The sequence below is a fragment of the Arachis hypogaea genome, chromosome 5 (genome assembly GCF_003086295.3).
Source record: "Arachis hypogaea cultivar Tifrunner chromosome 5, arahy.Tifrunner.gnm2.J5K5, whole genome shotgun sequence".
In the NCBI taxonomy this organism is placed as follows: domain Eukaryota; kingdom Viridiplantae; phylum Streptophyta; class Magnoliopsida; order Fabales; family Fabaceae; genus Arachis; species Arachis hypogaea.
Window position 1 is genome coordinate 26,800,110 of NC_092040.1, and position 16,781 is coordinate 26,816,890.

Below are 16,781 nucleotides of genomic sequence, written 5' to 3' on the forward strand. Positions count from 1 at the left end.
CGAAGTGTCTCTTTTTTTTACAGGAATCGCTTTGTCCTTCGTGAAAATAGACAAGGAACGAATTGAATGTTTACTCTTAAATATCTAAATATAGACTACTACCATAAAAAAAATTTACTTAAAAATTTGTCGAATATAAAACATTAATATTAAATAATTCAAAATGTCAAAATTTCAAATATTTATTGTATAAAATATATATATAAAAATTAGATTTTTTTAATTTGTGTCTTAAAAATATAAATTAAATATATAAAAAAATATTTTATAAAAATATTATAAAAATTAATTTTTTTATTCTTTTAATACATTGAATATAAAAAATTAAAAAATTTTATTATTATATTTTTAAAATATATTTTTAAAGTACAAATTAGTTAAATTTATAAAAATTTAAAAAAATTCTTAAAATAAATAACTTTAATACGTTAACAAAATCCTAAAAGAAAAACGATTTTCAATGTTTTAAATACATTATGGTAATTATTTTGGCGACATTATTATCAATCACTGACACAGAGGTTTGAGTTCGAAGTTCGTGATGTTCACATTCAGCACCATTCAGGATGCATTAATGCCGCTATCAAGGTCCAATGGACCATATTAATATATGATTCATTAACTGCTGGAATTTTAAAAAGACAACTTGATCCCTTTTTCGGTTTTGTTCAGGGATAGTTTAAAAAAAAAAAAATTGTACTCGCAGGTAAAATTTAAAAGAGACTAAAAATTAAGAGATTGAGATGGAAAGATAAAGATTAAAAGATAAAAGATTGAAATAAATTATAGAAAAGTTATTCAGTATTTTACACTATTTTAATGGAATACGGTATGTCATGTTACATTAGGCTGCCCATGTGGTACATTAGTGAAAGGTCGATTTTGGAAAATGGACAAAAAATTCCTCTGTCTCAAAATAGCATATATTAATTAAGCAAGCTCTTGAGAATATTCCTCCTTCCACTGTTCCCTCACAAGCCTTCTTTTTTGTTTCTTCAAAACATCACCGTCCTCGATCATCTATAGATTCTCACCATTCCAGTTTCCTCCTACTACTACTGCTACTACTCTGGTGCTTCTTCTTGTTGTTGTTCTCATCCTTTGCATTGGTAGAAGCAGTAGAAGCAGAAACAGTCAACTCAGCTTTGGGTCTCTGCATTCCAACGTCATTCCCAATCCAATCCATCACATAATCCTTCAACACAGCACCCGATGAACCTCTGTTCTCTTCATTAACTAAATTTCCTCCCACACCCTTCTCATTTTTCTTCACAACTGCATCAGGCAATGGAATTGGTCCTTCCGGAGATTGCTCCTCAAAAACAGAGGCACCGTCACTCTCGTAGCTTAAAACCTCAGCTTCCAACCTGTTCTCCATCTTGAACCTCGCAAGTCCAAAGTCTCCTATCTTGGCCGGTCCAAAAGAACATTACTGGGCTTGATATCGCCGTGAATCACCGGAGGGTCACAGGAGTGAAGAAATTGTAACCCCCTCACGACGTCCAGTGCGACGGAGAATCTTGTCTGCCATCGCATGAGCTCAGGGGATTTTTGGCGGAGGAGTGTGTTGTGGAGGTTGCCGTTGTGCATTCTTGTAACCTAATTTTCCAATCAATGGCGCATACATCTTTTTAAGGTCCACCCCTTTGCTGAAGAATCTATCAATCCACAAGTACCCTCCACCTCTCAAAACCCTATCCACATCAAATATCAAGAACTCTATCATCGTCACCGAAATCCACTGGTTCACGGTACGCCCGCACTACACAAGGTCCACCACTCCATCGAACACCAGTAGGTTGTGAACTTGGATGAATCGGAGGAAGGGTTGAAGCCTAGGTTAGGGTTTTGGCAATGGAAGCAATCGAAGGATTTGCAAGGGTAATGGTCCCAAATTACAGAGAAATCGGGGAGTGAAGAAACGAAAGGGCTTGAGGGAGAGGGGATGAAGGTTTGTGCAGCGCGGTTCGGGAGAAGCAACGGCGGCAAGAGAGGGGTGATTTTGGAAATTGGAGAGTTGAAGAGAGGTGATAGAGTGAGAGGATGTTGGTGGCCACCATTGCTATCAGAAGAACAAGGTTCAGTGTCATCGAAGAAGGTTCAGCACACAAAACGATGCCGTTTTGAGCGACAGGGACTATGTGTCCATTTTTCAAAAGCTCTATCCCACTAATGTGCCATGTGGGAAGATGTGATGCCAGGTAAGCAAAGGGGGGAGCCACGTCAGCCTTTTCTGTTGGGTCTGACAGTGGCTTATGGACGGAGGGACTCATCGTCCAAAATTTGTGAAGGTCGGGGATTTAAAAGTATTTTTAAATGCTGAAAGACGAAAATGTCTGCAGGACAAAAGGTCAGAGACCTATTTGTCCTTTTCTCTAAAAATAAAGAGTAAAATATTTGAAATTATTAAAATACCACTACTCCCAATATAAGCACTCTCAACATCAACACACCCAATTGAATATGCAGCATCAACAAAAACTTTTTCAACCCCTTCCACCCCACAATTTAAACCAATGTCTTCAATGAAATCATCACACACACGGTATCGAAGTAACGTGATTCTAATCCTCTTTCCCTCACTCTTTTCTCTCTCTAATGCTTTTGTAAACTCTGTAACCATTTTTTTGTTAGAAGCGGCGGTAAAAGGGAGGCATACCTCAATGACATAGCCTCCGGCATGGGTAACATAGGCCTTCATGGATTTCTTATGGCGCCATAAGCGTAATGAAGCATGAAGACAACGTCACCCTTCTGGAAGTCCTTCGTGGAAGGACCAAGCGGTATGCTGGACGGCGATGATGGTGGTGGCATTGTCGACGATGGAGATCTCATTCACGTGTTTGGCGTTGACGAGGTCCTTAATAATGGTGTTACAAAGATAAAAGTGCTATGACGACTTACTTAGGTCAAGGTGGCTACGACAGCAACGTAGAGGTGGTAGTCCTGGCGACGACGGCAACTAGGGGTCAACAAACACTTCCTACGCCTAAGAAGATGAGCAGATAAGATAATCTTAGAAATATTAAGGGTTAAGTTCTTTTTTCATCCTTAAGGTCTTGGGTCAAAATCAAAATCGTCCCCGACCTTTTTTCGTATTAAAATCATTCTCATTGTTACAAAACATTACAAAATTATTCTTTTGTCCATAAACAACATTTTTCAGACAATTTTACCCTTAAAAAAACCCTCTCCCCTCACCCCCACTAACCCCAACCCCCTTCATCAATCATCATCATCACTGAGCCTCTTTCTCTCTTTCTTTTCCCCAGACTTCTACTCTCCCTCACCAAATTACTTCTAACTAAAAAAATTATAAAATAAAAAAAAAAAAACAAAAGAGGCAGAGAGCATTTAAAGGGGTGAGAGGGAAAGTGAAATTGGAGTGGGAAGCATTGAGATTGGAGGAGGGGTGTTCGATGGGGAAGCCTTCGAATTCATCCTCATCCAGAAATCGAAGGTGGTGGGTGGCAGTTTTGAGAGATCGGAGAGTGCGAGTTTGGGATCAGGTTGGGGATCTATGGGTGTAGGAGGAGTGAGGTTAGTTGTCAGAGGTTGGGAAGGTGGAGAGCGGAGAGTGGTAGGATCGATAGAAGCGTCTTCGAATTTGTCGTCTTCAGCTTCGAATCTCCCGACATGGTGGCGCTGTGACGTGTTCTGGGAAGGAAGAGGCGGCGCTTGTAGTGGCTGTTGACTTTCGACGGAGGCAACAGTAGGTGGCAGTTGGAAGGAAGAGGAAGAAGAAAAGAAGAGGAGGAAAAAGGAGGGTTTTTTATTTTTGTTTAAAGGCAAAATTGTCCAAAAAATATCGTTTATGGACAAAAGGACGATTTTATAACGTTTTGTAACGTTGAGGATGATTTTAATACGAAAAAAGATCGAGAACGATTTTAATTTTTACCTTAGACATTAGGGATGAAAAAAGTACTTAACACAAATATTAATTTGGAATGAGGGTATTTTGGGTAGAAATTATTATTTAAATTCCAGTCCCCATCTCTAAAAGTTTCAGTCCCTTGTGCTCTACTTTTTGGAGGTACTGAAAGTACTAAACTTTTGTGTTCTGGGACTGAAATTTTAGTTCCAGTGTCAGACTCCCAGTCTCCAGAAATTTTTTAATATATTTAAATTTTTTTTATCATATTAAAGGCAGTATAGTATTATTTTTAAAAAAATGCTACACATACAAGTTATTTTGATTTACAAGTCATATAAGTTCGGCCAAATCCAACAAAAAGGACGCTCACCTATACGAGCGTGTCAACACGCGCGTTACTCAATGGTTTCCATAGAGCGCTTCGCGTTCCTCCTCCTCCTCCTCTTCCTTCTTCTTCTCCTTCTTCTTTACGTTTCTCTTCCTTTTTCTTCACGTGTTTCATCTTTATCGTCGTTTTTTTTACTACTGTTGTTGCTGCTACATTTTTTTCATCATTCTCTTTCTATTGATTTTGCAACATTATGTATTTTTTCTTTTTTGTTTGATTCTTTTCTCCCAAGAAGAATTATGAGAATATGAAATAAGAAGATGAAGAAGAAGAAGCAGCAGAAGATGAGAAGGAAGAAGAAGAAGAGTTTTGAATTATGCAAAACTTATCAGAATAAAAATACACCCAAATATCTTCGTGTTACACTCAAATATCTTCGTGTTACACCCAAATTTGCTGCAAATACAGAAAAATATTTTCCTCTGATGCTGTATTTTTTTATTCTTTTTTTTCTTATTTCTTTCTTTCTTTTAGTTAAATGAATGTAAGTTCATCATCTTCCAAGTAATTTTGCAGCATTATGTGTTTCTTCTTTTTCTTTGTTTGATTATTTTGTTTTTATTCTTGTAAAGAGAGTAAAACAAGAAGAAACTTGAGAAGGTAAAACAAAAAGGAAAAGATGAATAAGAAAAAAAGCAACAGAAGATGAGAAGGAGGAAGAGGAAGAGTTTTGAATTATGCAGAACTTATCAGAATAAAAATACACCAAAATATCTTTGTGTTATACCCAAATATCTTTGTGTTACACCCAAATTTGCTGCAAATATAAAAAAATATTTTCTCTAATGCTGTATTTTTTTCTTCTGAATTGAACCACACCTCAGCCACTTGATTGGATTCAAAACAATAATCAATTTCGTTTTGGTTCAATTGACAATCTGAACCTAAATTATTCATTATCTTCAACAACGAGATAACTGATGATAGAGGAGAAAGAAAAAAAAGAAAGGAGGAGAAGAAATTCCAATAAAAAAAAGGAGAAAGAGGAAGAGGAGGAGGTGGTGGTGGTGTTGATGACGATGATAATGAAGAAGAAGAACGTGCAGTAACAGTACGAAGCGCGTGAGTATAAATGATTTGTAAAGACTTCTCTGAGAAAAAAATTTGTATGTGGAGAATAATTCATTTTTAAAGTAGTAATATTTACGAATATATTAAAATTAAAATTTTAAATGTAATAATATTTTATGTTCGAAATTAAAAAATGCTTTTATAAACTCTGTTTATTTTGAAATTTACACAGCAATGAATGAACGCTTACTCTTGTGAAAGAAAAGCAAAGGACTTGAATTGACTTTTTTTTTTATTTTGAGTGGTTAATGGCAATTTATGTTTACCAGATTTTTTTCTGATATAAAATAAAAAAATTATTAAAAAAATTATTTTAACTTTAATTATCGAAATCCGTTTCTATTGTGTCGGTATTTTTTCGGCAAATTTCATGTAATATATGACTTCAAAGAGGTTCATTTAAATATAAAAATTTGTGGTTTTCTCTTGTTTTTACTTTTTATCATTTTTATTTTTTATTCTTTCTCACTTTCATCCTTTATTCTCTTGTAAAAATTTTTCTTTTTGGCATTTTTAATAATTTTAAATCATTTTATTCTTCTATTATTTTTCAATTTAATTTATTGTTATAATATTTTATGATTTTAACATATTTATTTAGTGAGATTAAGTTTTGTTGTTAGTTTTTAATTTTAGTTAGTTTGATAATTATTTAGTTTGATAATTAGATGATATAGTTAGTTTCCAGTACCATCTATTATTAATTTAGATAATGTGAAACGATCATGTAATTATTTTAGAAAATTCATTGATGTTAGTTAATGAAAAAAATATTTTGATTATTGTTTCATTGAACTAATTATGATTTAGAGTAAAATTATAGTTTATGGTCTTAGTATTTAGAGTTTTTAAATTTATTGTCAATGTGTTTGATAATAAGTTAGTTAATTTTAAATTATTTTTTATTTAGATTACCGTTTCAGTTGAACTTATTATGGTTTAGGTACTTAGATTTAGTTTGAATATGTTTGATAAAAAGTAAGTTAATTTAAAATTATTTTATTTTAATTTATTCTATCATATTATAGTTTTATGGTGCAAAACATATTAGGGTACGAAGATACCCTCTATAGACGAGATCAAATCAACCATATTGCTAACAGATTAGGCCAAGTGGTATACTTTATAACTTATCTCTTTTATATGTTTAAAATTTGTCTTATTACTTGTGGACTCTATTTTATTTGACTAATTGATTTTTTTATAGGCACCTCGAGTCTCGTATGAAAAAGAAATTTACTACCGTGACTACCTGAGCATATTAGGTCACACCTTAGACGAGCAGGATTTGACCATGTGACATATATACTAGAGTGGGATTGTAACTGACATTGGTTTCTGCTTTGATCGAGAGATGGCGACTTGAGTCTCAGAATTTTCACTTGTCATGTGGGAACTATCACCCTATATGACGTGGCATATCAGGTAGGACTCAATATTGATAGAGATCTAGTTAACGATTGCATCGGTGGGTGGAAGCAATTCTATGATGGACGATCTATTGAAGACCACTGTTAAAAGCTGCTAGGTGTTGTTCCGAACCTTCATAATAGACAGTCTCAAAACAACTAAACTGTCAATCTCACCTGGTTTTAGAATAGTATTTTGTGGGCAGTTGGAAGAACACCCGACGGAAGAGTGCCTACTGCATTACATCAGAGAATACATCATACAGATCATCAGGGGCATTATGTTTTCGGATGTCTCAGACTCTCAAGTGCACATGAGGCGGTTGCCTCTATTAGATGACCTTGATCAATATGGGGCGTTGTCATGGAGTCAGCTGTGATGGTGTGACTTTACCGCCAGATGTGTCGTTCTACGGATTACCATTAGCGGAACTTGGGTGGATATGGAGATTTGCTTATCTCTTGGGCTATCATTATATACCTTTGTGTCGACCGGATGGATTTGACCAGCATTGATTTTCCATGATTGAGAGGTATTTTTATTATTTTTTATATTATTTCTTAAGTTAACGAAATAGTTTTGTGATTTCTAAATATCCGTTGATGTTATAGGTGGGTAGAGTTAGAGCCACCTAATGATAGATATAACACCAGACTTAGACAATGGAGATGTTTTTTCAACAGGATCGGTATCCATAATGTAAGTCATGCAAATTTAAGACTTGTAATTGAATATTAAATAACTTTTTTTTGTGTGTATATTATATTTATTGGTATCTGTGAACAAGTTCACTGGATGCCGTATGCTGACCCACTCATCCAGCATATAGTTTCACAATGATTTGCAGAATTTTTATGCTGATGGTTGGATCTGCTCTGACTATTGTGAATATGTGTTGAGCAATTACCTTCGAGTCTAACCTTCCATAGCCTTGGTCCATTGATGTTGGTATGCAAGTATAAGGACCACTATATCTCTTCACCTCCCATTTTTTTTTTTTTGCTTTTGACGATAAGTTATGCATATGTTCCATTGGCAACCAATCTCAAACTAAAAACACTGTATAACATACTTCAACTGATCACTCTCTAGTATCTTATGCTTCACATCCCTCCAAATGATATGTATCTTAACTGCCATAATAACTTTATCTTTGTTTTCATACTGTTGTCCAATCTCAAACTCATTGGTGGGATTATCCTCGGGAGCTTCTTAACAAAATAAATAATCTGAAGTCATTGCCTCGAGATTCAATGAGAAAAAGTGATCAGACCGATCATATGGTCAGGAAATAACAGGTTGTGTTAATGCGATTTGGTATCACTGTAGTAGTTCATCTCTTCCTCCTCCTCATTGAGAATTTTAGTTGGTTCAGCGTCAGCATCTTCACCGTCATCAGGGTTCGCTTGATAAGGATCCATCGTCGGGTCTCTAATAGCAGAACCTTTATGACTTTCAACATCAACTTGCATCATACCATCATTAAAATTTTCGATATTTGACCCCTCTTAATTACCTTCAAGTGGTATATTTAGGTCATTCATCGACCTTCTAATATTTCTCCTAACCGTCCCACTTAAAGGGGTATCATCAACAGTATCCATAGAAGTTCTTCCACCCAAGTCTACTAGAAAAATAAATAATTCCAACAGATGGAAATTTGTCCAACAATTGTACTAGAGCCTAATAAGACGTATGTCCTCGTCATCACGTAATCGATACCTAATTTATAAAAACATAAAATCTTATAACCATAATCAAATTAAAAAAAATAACAAAATAATAACAATTGTAATCTATAATATACCTTTTGTAAAATAAAGTGTTATCTATTTCGGACGGATATCTGTAGTAGATTTTTTTCACTCTTTTTGTGTGTTGTTGACTAATGACATATAATATCAAATTCTTCAATGTTATTAGGCTTTCAACTTTAGGTGGTATATATATAAATACTGGTTCAGTAAAACTAAATACGATATATCCTTCTTCATCGTATATTATTTCATTATCATAATGAATGAATAACAATGAAATTCCATATATTGTATATAATAAACAAAAGATCAAGATAAAAGAAGAAAGATGAGTTACCAGTAATAATTTTAGTTCCAAATCGATCTCGTTGGAATTTTATTAAGGAAGGTGCTTGAATTTTGTTGAGGGGGATAGTGAACTTCACACTCTCGGCAAACTTGGCCCGACATAAAAAAATTTTGAATTTTGAAAATTAAGGTTGGAATAATTTTTTTAAAAATAATTTTTTATTTATATAAAAAAATCCTTATAAAAAAAGTTTTTGGATTTGTTCGATTAGGAAAATATTTTTTTGTGTTATATTTTCCAAACAAATTTTAAAAAATAAAAATAATTTTATATTTAAATATTTTATATAAAAATATTTTTTATTTATTAATTATATTTAAATATAATAATATAAAAATATTTTTTATTTAATTATTATGTAAAAAAATTTGTTAGTAAAAAAGATTATTTTAAAAATATATATTATAACTTCTAAAAAAATATTTTTTATTTATTTAATATTTTTATTTTTATTAATAAAAATTTATTAAATACATTAAAAAATAAAAAATACTTTTTGTTAATTTTTTTTTTTAATAATTTAACGACACTTAAACAATCTCTTTATCATCTACAGATTCTACACCATTGCCTATAATCCTATTCGGGTACTTTATCCGTGGAGATGTAACTCTCCTATCAAGGACACTTGGAATTCGAATTCCATAAAATAAAAGTTGAAATATGACCCAAAAAAAAAAAAATCTAAGAGCATTTTTTTATGTTAGTTTTAATTTTAATTTTATTTTAAATATTTGTAAAATTATTTATTATAAATAGTAATTTAAAATTAAAAATAAAATTTATTTTTTAATGTTTAATTTTAATTTAGTTAGAATTTTATATTTTTTAATTATTTTATTAATATAATTATATAAATAACAAATTTTATTAATTTTGATGATATTGTATCATTAAGGTGATATCGATTTTATTTTATCAATCAATTCCAATACAGATTTTAATTTTAAATCAATTTATTTTTTAAAAAGATAAAAAATGATACTCTAAAAATATTTCATTAGACATGATTTAAACTAACAAATTGGTATTCAAAAAATTTTTAAATTTATAAAAATAATTTTATAAATATTAAAAATAAAAATAAATTTTTAAAAATGAGTAATTTTGACAAAAATGATTAATTGTTGATTTATAGAATTTTATTAACATATTGAGAATATTTTCTAATATATTGAGATTAATTTTAACAAAAATAATCAAAAGATGCTAAAGACAAAGTACCAATAATTTTTTTTTATATATAATTGTAGAGCAGAAGCATCACCCTAATTGTTACGATTTTGTTAAACATATTGAGAATATTTTTTAAGCCACTAAAACTGAAAAGAAAATATATTTTTTCTTATTTCTAAAAATAAAACCCTATTTTGAGTCTAAATTTGTAAAGAATATTCTTAAGGGAAACCTAATTTTGATTCCGACAATATTAACATGAAAGGACTTTCGATTTGTCAAAACTGAACCTTTTTTGGTACGAGGGGTTTTATAGACTAGTGCATTGCAAGCAGCAGAATAGAATAGTTGCACGTATTTGGCATTCCATTATTGAAATTCAAATACACAAACATGGCCTTACGTAACTAGTGATTGCGTATACACCTGTCCCTCGTGCTCTATACTTGTATCCTCTTCTATGGAAACTTCTAGCCCCTCCCTAACAACAACCAAATTTCCCACCCCTTTTCATTTTTTCTCTACGTATCATAATTCAATTCATACAAATGTATTAATAATATGTTCACCAAAATGTACAATTTTATTAGAAACTTAAATGTAAACCTTCATGAGAACAAAATGTAGTTAAGGAATTACGTATTCAACTCAAAAAACAAAACGCGTTTAAACTTTAAACACAAAAAACGATACAATTTTGGTTTTTCCAAAAATGATTTATTAAAGTTTGTTTTTTGAAAATGGATATTTCAAAGGTATGAAATTATATTTGGTAAATTAATATAAAATTATTTTCCATCACCAGAAACTACAAAAATTGGATTAAGTAAAGTCTTTTAATATTTAGGATAATTTTAATAAAGTGACGACTGAGAATTCTAATTTATATTTTTAATTATTTTTGTAATACTTAAATTGATAAAAAGTTAAATATATATTTTTTGAAAATATAAAAAAATTCAAAAAATATTTAAAAATTAGGAGAATAATCATTTTAATTTTTTTATTTTTTTAAAATTTTAAAAAATAATATATATATATTTAAATTTTTATTTATTTAAGTATCATAAAGATGAATTAAGACTCCTAATAATAAGTCTTATTTTAATAACTTTAAATGTAATATTAAAAAATAAATATAAATAAAATATTTAATACTATGAACAATTATATCAAATTTTTTAATTTTAATAATCATAAATTAACATTCAAATATTACTCCTAATTTTTTAAAACTACAACAAAAATATAAAATTTTAGATAAAAATTTTGATGGAGTCAATTTGATGTAAAATTGATAATAAAAAACCGATAGTAATTTTGTATTCAAATACTTCATCAAATCATGCATAGAGTCCTGTCTTAACAGCTGCATGAGCAGATATATTCCCATTTGATTTCCGTTGTGTAATAATAATGAAGTTAAATTTAAATATGGAAAAAATAAATAAATAGAGAGAAAAGGAAAGAAATACAAAAAGGGGAATAACAAAAAAAGAAAAAAGAAAAAAAGAAAGAAAAGAGTCAGAGACAGATACAGAGTGATGAATGAGGGAAAAGCTGATATAAGTAGCAACACACCAAAATTTCTCTCTCAGAAGGTCCAGCTGCCATTGCCCCACCTCCATCTCCACATCCACCTCCTTCTTTCTTTCTCTCTCTCTCTCTCATGGTACCAGAGAATCCACAAAACCATCAAACCCAAGAACAAGAAACTAAAGAAGCAACACAAGAAAGAAATGCAACATTTCACTCATAAACTTGAACACTCTCCCTCTTTCTTCGCTCGCTCTGCAATGTCGTCTTAAAACACCAACCCATTTATATTCTTTTTCTTTTTTCCCTTCCACACAAGAACCCCCGAAAACGACGGTGTTTTAAACTTTTAAACGACATGATTCCGCTACGGTTAAGCGCCGTCGTTTTGCCCCTCATTGTCTGTATCTTATTACCACCATTCACACTCGGGATCCGTTCCTTCCCGACAGCCACCGCCGCCACCACCACCGTCGCCCTCCACAGCCTTCTTCGCTTCTCCGAAGCTCCTGACTACCGCAACGGCGCCGGATGCCTCGCCACCACAGCCACCACGACCTCCGATGACCCCTCCTTAGTCCACATCGCCATGACACTGGACTCCGGCTACCTGCGGGGTTCCATCGCCGCCGTACACTCAGTCCTCCGGCACTCGTCGTGTCCGGAAAACATCTTCTTCCACTTCATCGCAGCCGAGTTCGACTCAGCGAGTCCACGAATCCTAACTCGGCTGGTTCGATCGACGTTCCCTTCGTTGAACTTCAAGGTTTACATCTTCAGAGAAGACACCGTCATCAACCTAATCTCCTCTTCAATCCGTCAAGCCCTAGAAAACCCTCTCAACTACGCAAGAAACTATCTCGGCGACATGCTCGACTCTTCAATCTCCAGAGTCATCTACCTTGACTCCGATATCGTCGTCGTCGACGACATCCACAAGCTCTGGAACGTAACCCTAACGGAGAATCGAGTGATCGGAGCGCCGGAATATTGCCACGCGAATTTCACCAAGTACTTCACCGATGAGTTCTGGTTGGATCCGTTGCTATCTCGAGTGTTCGGTCACAGAAAACCGTGCTATTTCAACACCGGAGTTATGGTGATGGATTTGGTGCGGTGGAGGGAAGGGAACTACAGGAAGAGGATCGAGAACTGGATGGAGTTGCAGAGGAAAAAGAGGATTTACGAGCTTGGATCGTTGCCGCCGTTTCTACTTGTATTTGCGGGTAATGTTGAAGCCATTGATCATCGTTGGAACCAGCACGGGCTTGGTGGTGACAATGTCAATGGAGTTTGTAGGTCTCTGCATCCTGGTCCGGTGAGTTTGTTGCATTGGAGTGGGAAAGGGAAACCATGGGTGAGGCTTGATGAGAAGAAACCGTGTCCGTTGGATCGTCTTTGGGAGCCGTACGATCTGTTCAAGCCGCAGCTTGTTAATGGCGGTGGCAGAGGTGGAATAACAAGAGAACAGCCTTGGAGCTTCTCTTCTTCTATATTGGTTGGTTATTCTCATGATTTGTTATGATATCATTCTTTTTCTTTGATGCATTTTGTTTCTTGTTCAGAGATTATTCTATTCTTTGGGTAGAAAGAAATTACTATTGTACAGATTGGTTTAGAAGATGAAAACATGGATGTTGATGTTGATGTTGATGGTGATGATGATCGGGTTTGGGACTTTGGGGAGAACACAAGTGAAAAGAAGAGAAGAAAAGATTATTACTGTTAATTCTTTCTGTAGAATTTTTTTTTGTTTTTCAATTTTGTTGTATTTTTAATTCTTGTGGTTATTTTTTTGTTACATAATGAAAACAGGTTCGATTCTTTTTCAGTTTGTGATGGGAGGGGGTTCCTTCTTGGAACAAATTTTGGTGGGTGGGATCAGTTTCTTTTGTCTAAGGGACCATTATTGAATTGAATTCTATGTGCCTAAAATCAAATTGCAGAATAATAGACAGTTGTTCTTCATTGTTTTTATTTGGATTTTGGATTCCAATTTCTTTCATGTTTTTGTTTGCTTTTTCCACCTACAACCATTATGAATTTAATTATGAAAGCTCCCTGTTTTGGTTTATACATGATATGATATTATATTATTTGATCACCCAAAAGTGGACTTTTTAGTTTTTATCTTATCTATCTATCTATCTATCTATGCTTAACTCAATAAATATAACCATGAAAATCAGAATTTGTGTTAATCTGATAAAGTAATACTAGACGTTATAATTAATTTTAACTCATAATTTAATTAATTAACTATATAAATTATCCGAATGGTTCCCAGAATGTGATTTATTCATATTATCAAAATGATTTTCCTCTTATGCATGTTTGTGCCTGGGTTTATAGAGGAAGAAGAAAAAAAAGGGGGGAAATGACAAAAAAAAAGGTGATTGTGATTTGTGAACTGTGATGAGTGATGACACATTGCTAGTTATCAGGTTAATGATTGAAGTGATCACGGATTCACTATGATTTAAAGCCAAGGCAAAACAATAAAGTGAAAAAAGAAAAGAAAAATATGTAATGTAGCCATCTATCAATGTTTATTGGTGCTCTCAATCACAAATCACAATAGTTCCCTCTGCCTCTAGGAAACTCTAAAAACACCTCCGTGCTGTTTAATTTTCATTTGTCACACCTAATAACGAAACATGTCTGATATATGCATAAGTCTCGTGTTAACAGAAAGGTATAGTTAGCAAAAAATGTTAAATCATTGCGAATTTCATATCTTGACTTAAAGCAATTTTCTTCAACACGCGTCCTCTCTTGAAGCATGCTCATCAAGAAAATTCTATTTATCTTTATGCAATTCGTATAAGGATGGCAAGTTTGGAACAATAATAGTAATAGTTTTTTCTAATTAATGCTTTAGCTTACCATATGGATTATGCAATTCTGATTCTTAATTTTAAAAATTTTCCTTTTTTCACTTTTTCCTATATATATATATATATATATATATTATTCGTGTACCGCTGCCAGCTGTTCCAATGAGAAGTCATGGCTTCTTGTTCTGGCTTACAAAAGTTGACCACATGAAATGCTACCGTTTTCATGTCAGTTTTCAATTGAATTTTCGCATTCTTGTTTATGGAATTAGAATTTATAGAATAAATACTATTTAAGATTCCCAGTACCAAACATGCTGCCATTGCACTATTTCCTATCTTATTTTATTTTTTGAACCACTATGTCCACATAATATAGAGAGGGTTAAATTTTCCACAAGACAAAAGATACTATCATACAAATTATTATTCAATTTTTGTATCATTCCTAACACGAAAGTTCCTGCTCATTAAGTTATCTATTAAACAAGATTAATTTGCATGCACATATTTTTTTTTTTATTTGTAACGGCTAAAACCCTCATGCATATACATTATTATTATTTAACTTAATTACCTATTGGCTATTATCATAAAAGTAGCATAAAAATAATTTTCTGATGTGTAGCAATACTCAGTTCCAAAAAAAGGCAAGTATACTAAAAATAAATAGCAAACACAATCATAGCATATTTTGATACCAAATTAAAAATAGCAACAACCCAATAAAAAGACTGGGAAGAAATGGACAAAGACACTAATTCACTCTACTCAATAATAATATTAAACACAAGACTCTGATCAACCACCTGATTTTACTTTGAGTAATGTAACATGACAGTTTGTATGTCTCTTTATCTCTTCGTTTTAAATATGCAAATCTAACATCATCATCCCACCTTCTCCCTAGGATCCCATCTACCCTATGGTTGCAAACGTTGATTTAATCTTATTTCAAATAAAATTTTATCCATGTAATAATACTAATGATTAATAGTTTTGTCTCTATTAAATTTTCTTATTTCTTCGTTCCAAATATTTTCAAAAGTGAGTAAAAGGCTGTAAAACTGGTTACTCACCTTTAAAAATATTAGGATCAAAATAAAAAAAATTACAATGACTAAAACCACAAAGTACAGGTTTTACTGGAACAAAAAATTTATTTAACACGTAGGGATTTAGCAATAACAAAATAGGAAATAATATTGGTAAGCATGATTGAATTATCCTGCAGCAAACATCATGAACACTCACAATGAATCACCCTTCAAGTTTCTGACGTATTATTTCTACTTCTTGTGCACTAATCTGAAATGCCTTGGCAAGAATTGCATTAAGAATTGGAGGCTTGCTAGCAAATGTTGCAACGGATGCAACTTGTGCACCAGGGTTCTGGCTATTGAGACCAGACAAAGCAAGAACCGGTTCCTTAGAATCTCTATTGTAAAGGAAATGAATCAGGCCCTTTGGGAACACAAATGACTCACCGGGCCTTAGGTTTTGAGTGAATACACGGCCAGATGTGTCTATAAAGCCCACTAGAAGCTGGCCCTTTAGGCAAGTTGTGACTTCCGAGGCCCGCGGGTGCGAGTGAGGTGGAATAACCCCGTCGGCCTCAATGTCGACCCGGACCAACACAAGGCCCAATGTGTTGAGCCCGGGAAGGTTTACTGTGTTGGTGGGGGTAACTGCAAAGCCAAATGTGTTGCTTGTGTTACCTGGTTTGGATAATGCTGACGTGGCAAAATGGGATGCCGAAACTTCTTTAGGGTTAATACAAGGAACCCCATTGATGAAAAAATTGTTATTGTTATTGGCAACACAATAATCTTGAAGTGGATCAGGATCTGATTTACATTTCCCCCATAGAAGGTAAAGGGCAAACAATAGAAGAGGAAGTGAGTGAAAATTGGTTCTCATTTTAGATATCATCATATGAGGGAATTAAACAAGTCAAACCCTAAACAATAGGTGTAAATGTTTGCTTTGTGTTTTGTTAGTGTGTAATGGTACGGATTTTAGTGGAACAAGCACAAGTTATATATATAGCTGGTGGTGGATAGTGATATTAATTTTACTTTGATATCAATATTGAGTAGCTTAAGAGCATAGGAAGAGAGAGATGCAAGGCAAAAGCTTAAGGAAAATGTGATCAAGTTAGAATAAGCCACACATAGAGGGTGATGTTTACTTTCCAAACTCAAATGAAAGGGACTTGTTCTTTTTTTTTTTTTTTTCATGCTTCGTCATTTTACAATTTCTCAAATAAAGACCATTTTAAAATCCCATTATTGAATTGGGCTTGGGAAAACCCAAGTAGTTCAACGCTTCGTTTGATGTTGGTACGAAGCAATACCAATTACCATACTTGTCAGTAACC

At 33.1% G+C, this 16,781-nt stretch overlaps 2 protein-coding genes across 2 annotated transcripts; one reads left to right on the forward strand and one right to left on the reverse strand.

The window, feature by feature from the left end:
- The first annotated feature begins 11,364 nt into the window (after window positions 1–11,364).
- On the forward strand, window positions 11,365–13,541 carry LOC112801019 (probable galacturonosyltransferase-like 9). Its single transcript, XM_025843517.3, has one exon. The coding sequence runs from the start codon at window positions 11,923–11,925 to the stop codon at window positions 13,087–13,089; it is 1,167 nt and encodes a 388-aa protein (XP_025699302.1). The 5' UTR covers window positions 11,365–11,922; the 3' UTR covers window positions 13,090–13,541.
- A 1,802-nt stretch (window positions 13,542–15,343) lies between these two features.
- Window positions 15,344–16,532, reverse strand: LOC112801020 (germin-like protein subfamily 1 member 1). The gene has a single exon (XM_025843518.3). The coding sequence runs from the start codon at window positions 16,334–16,336 to the stop codon at window positions 15,662–15,664; it is 675 nt and encodes a 224-aa protein (XP_025699303.1). The 5' UTR covers window positions 16,337–16,532; the 3' UTR covers window positions 15,344–15,661.
- Between the last annotated feature and the right edge of the window lie 249 nt (window positions 16,533–16,781).

Bases quoted from the DNA above. Each gene is read 5' to 3' on its own strand.
- LOC112801019 (XM_025843517.3), top strand. From the start codon at position 11,923: ATGATTCCGCTACGGTTAAGCGCCGTCGTTTTGCCCCTCATTGTCTGT.
- LOC112801020 (XM_025843518.3), bottom strand. From the start codon at position 16,336: ATGATGATATCTAAAATGAGAACCAATTTTCACTCACTTCCTCTTCTA.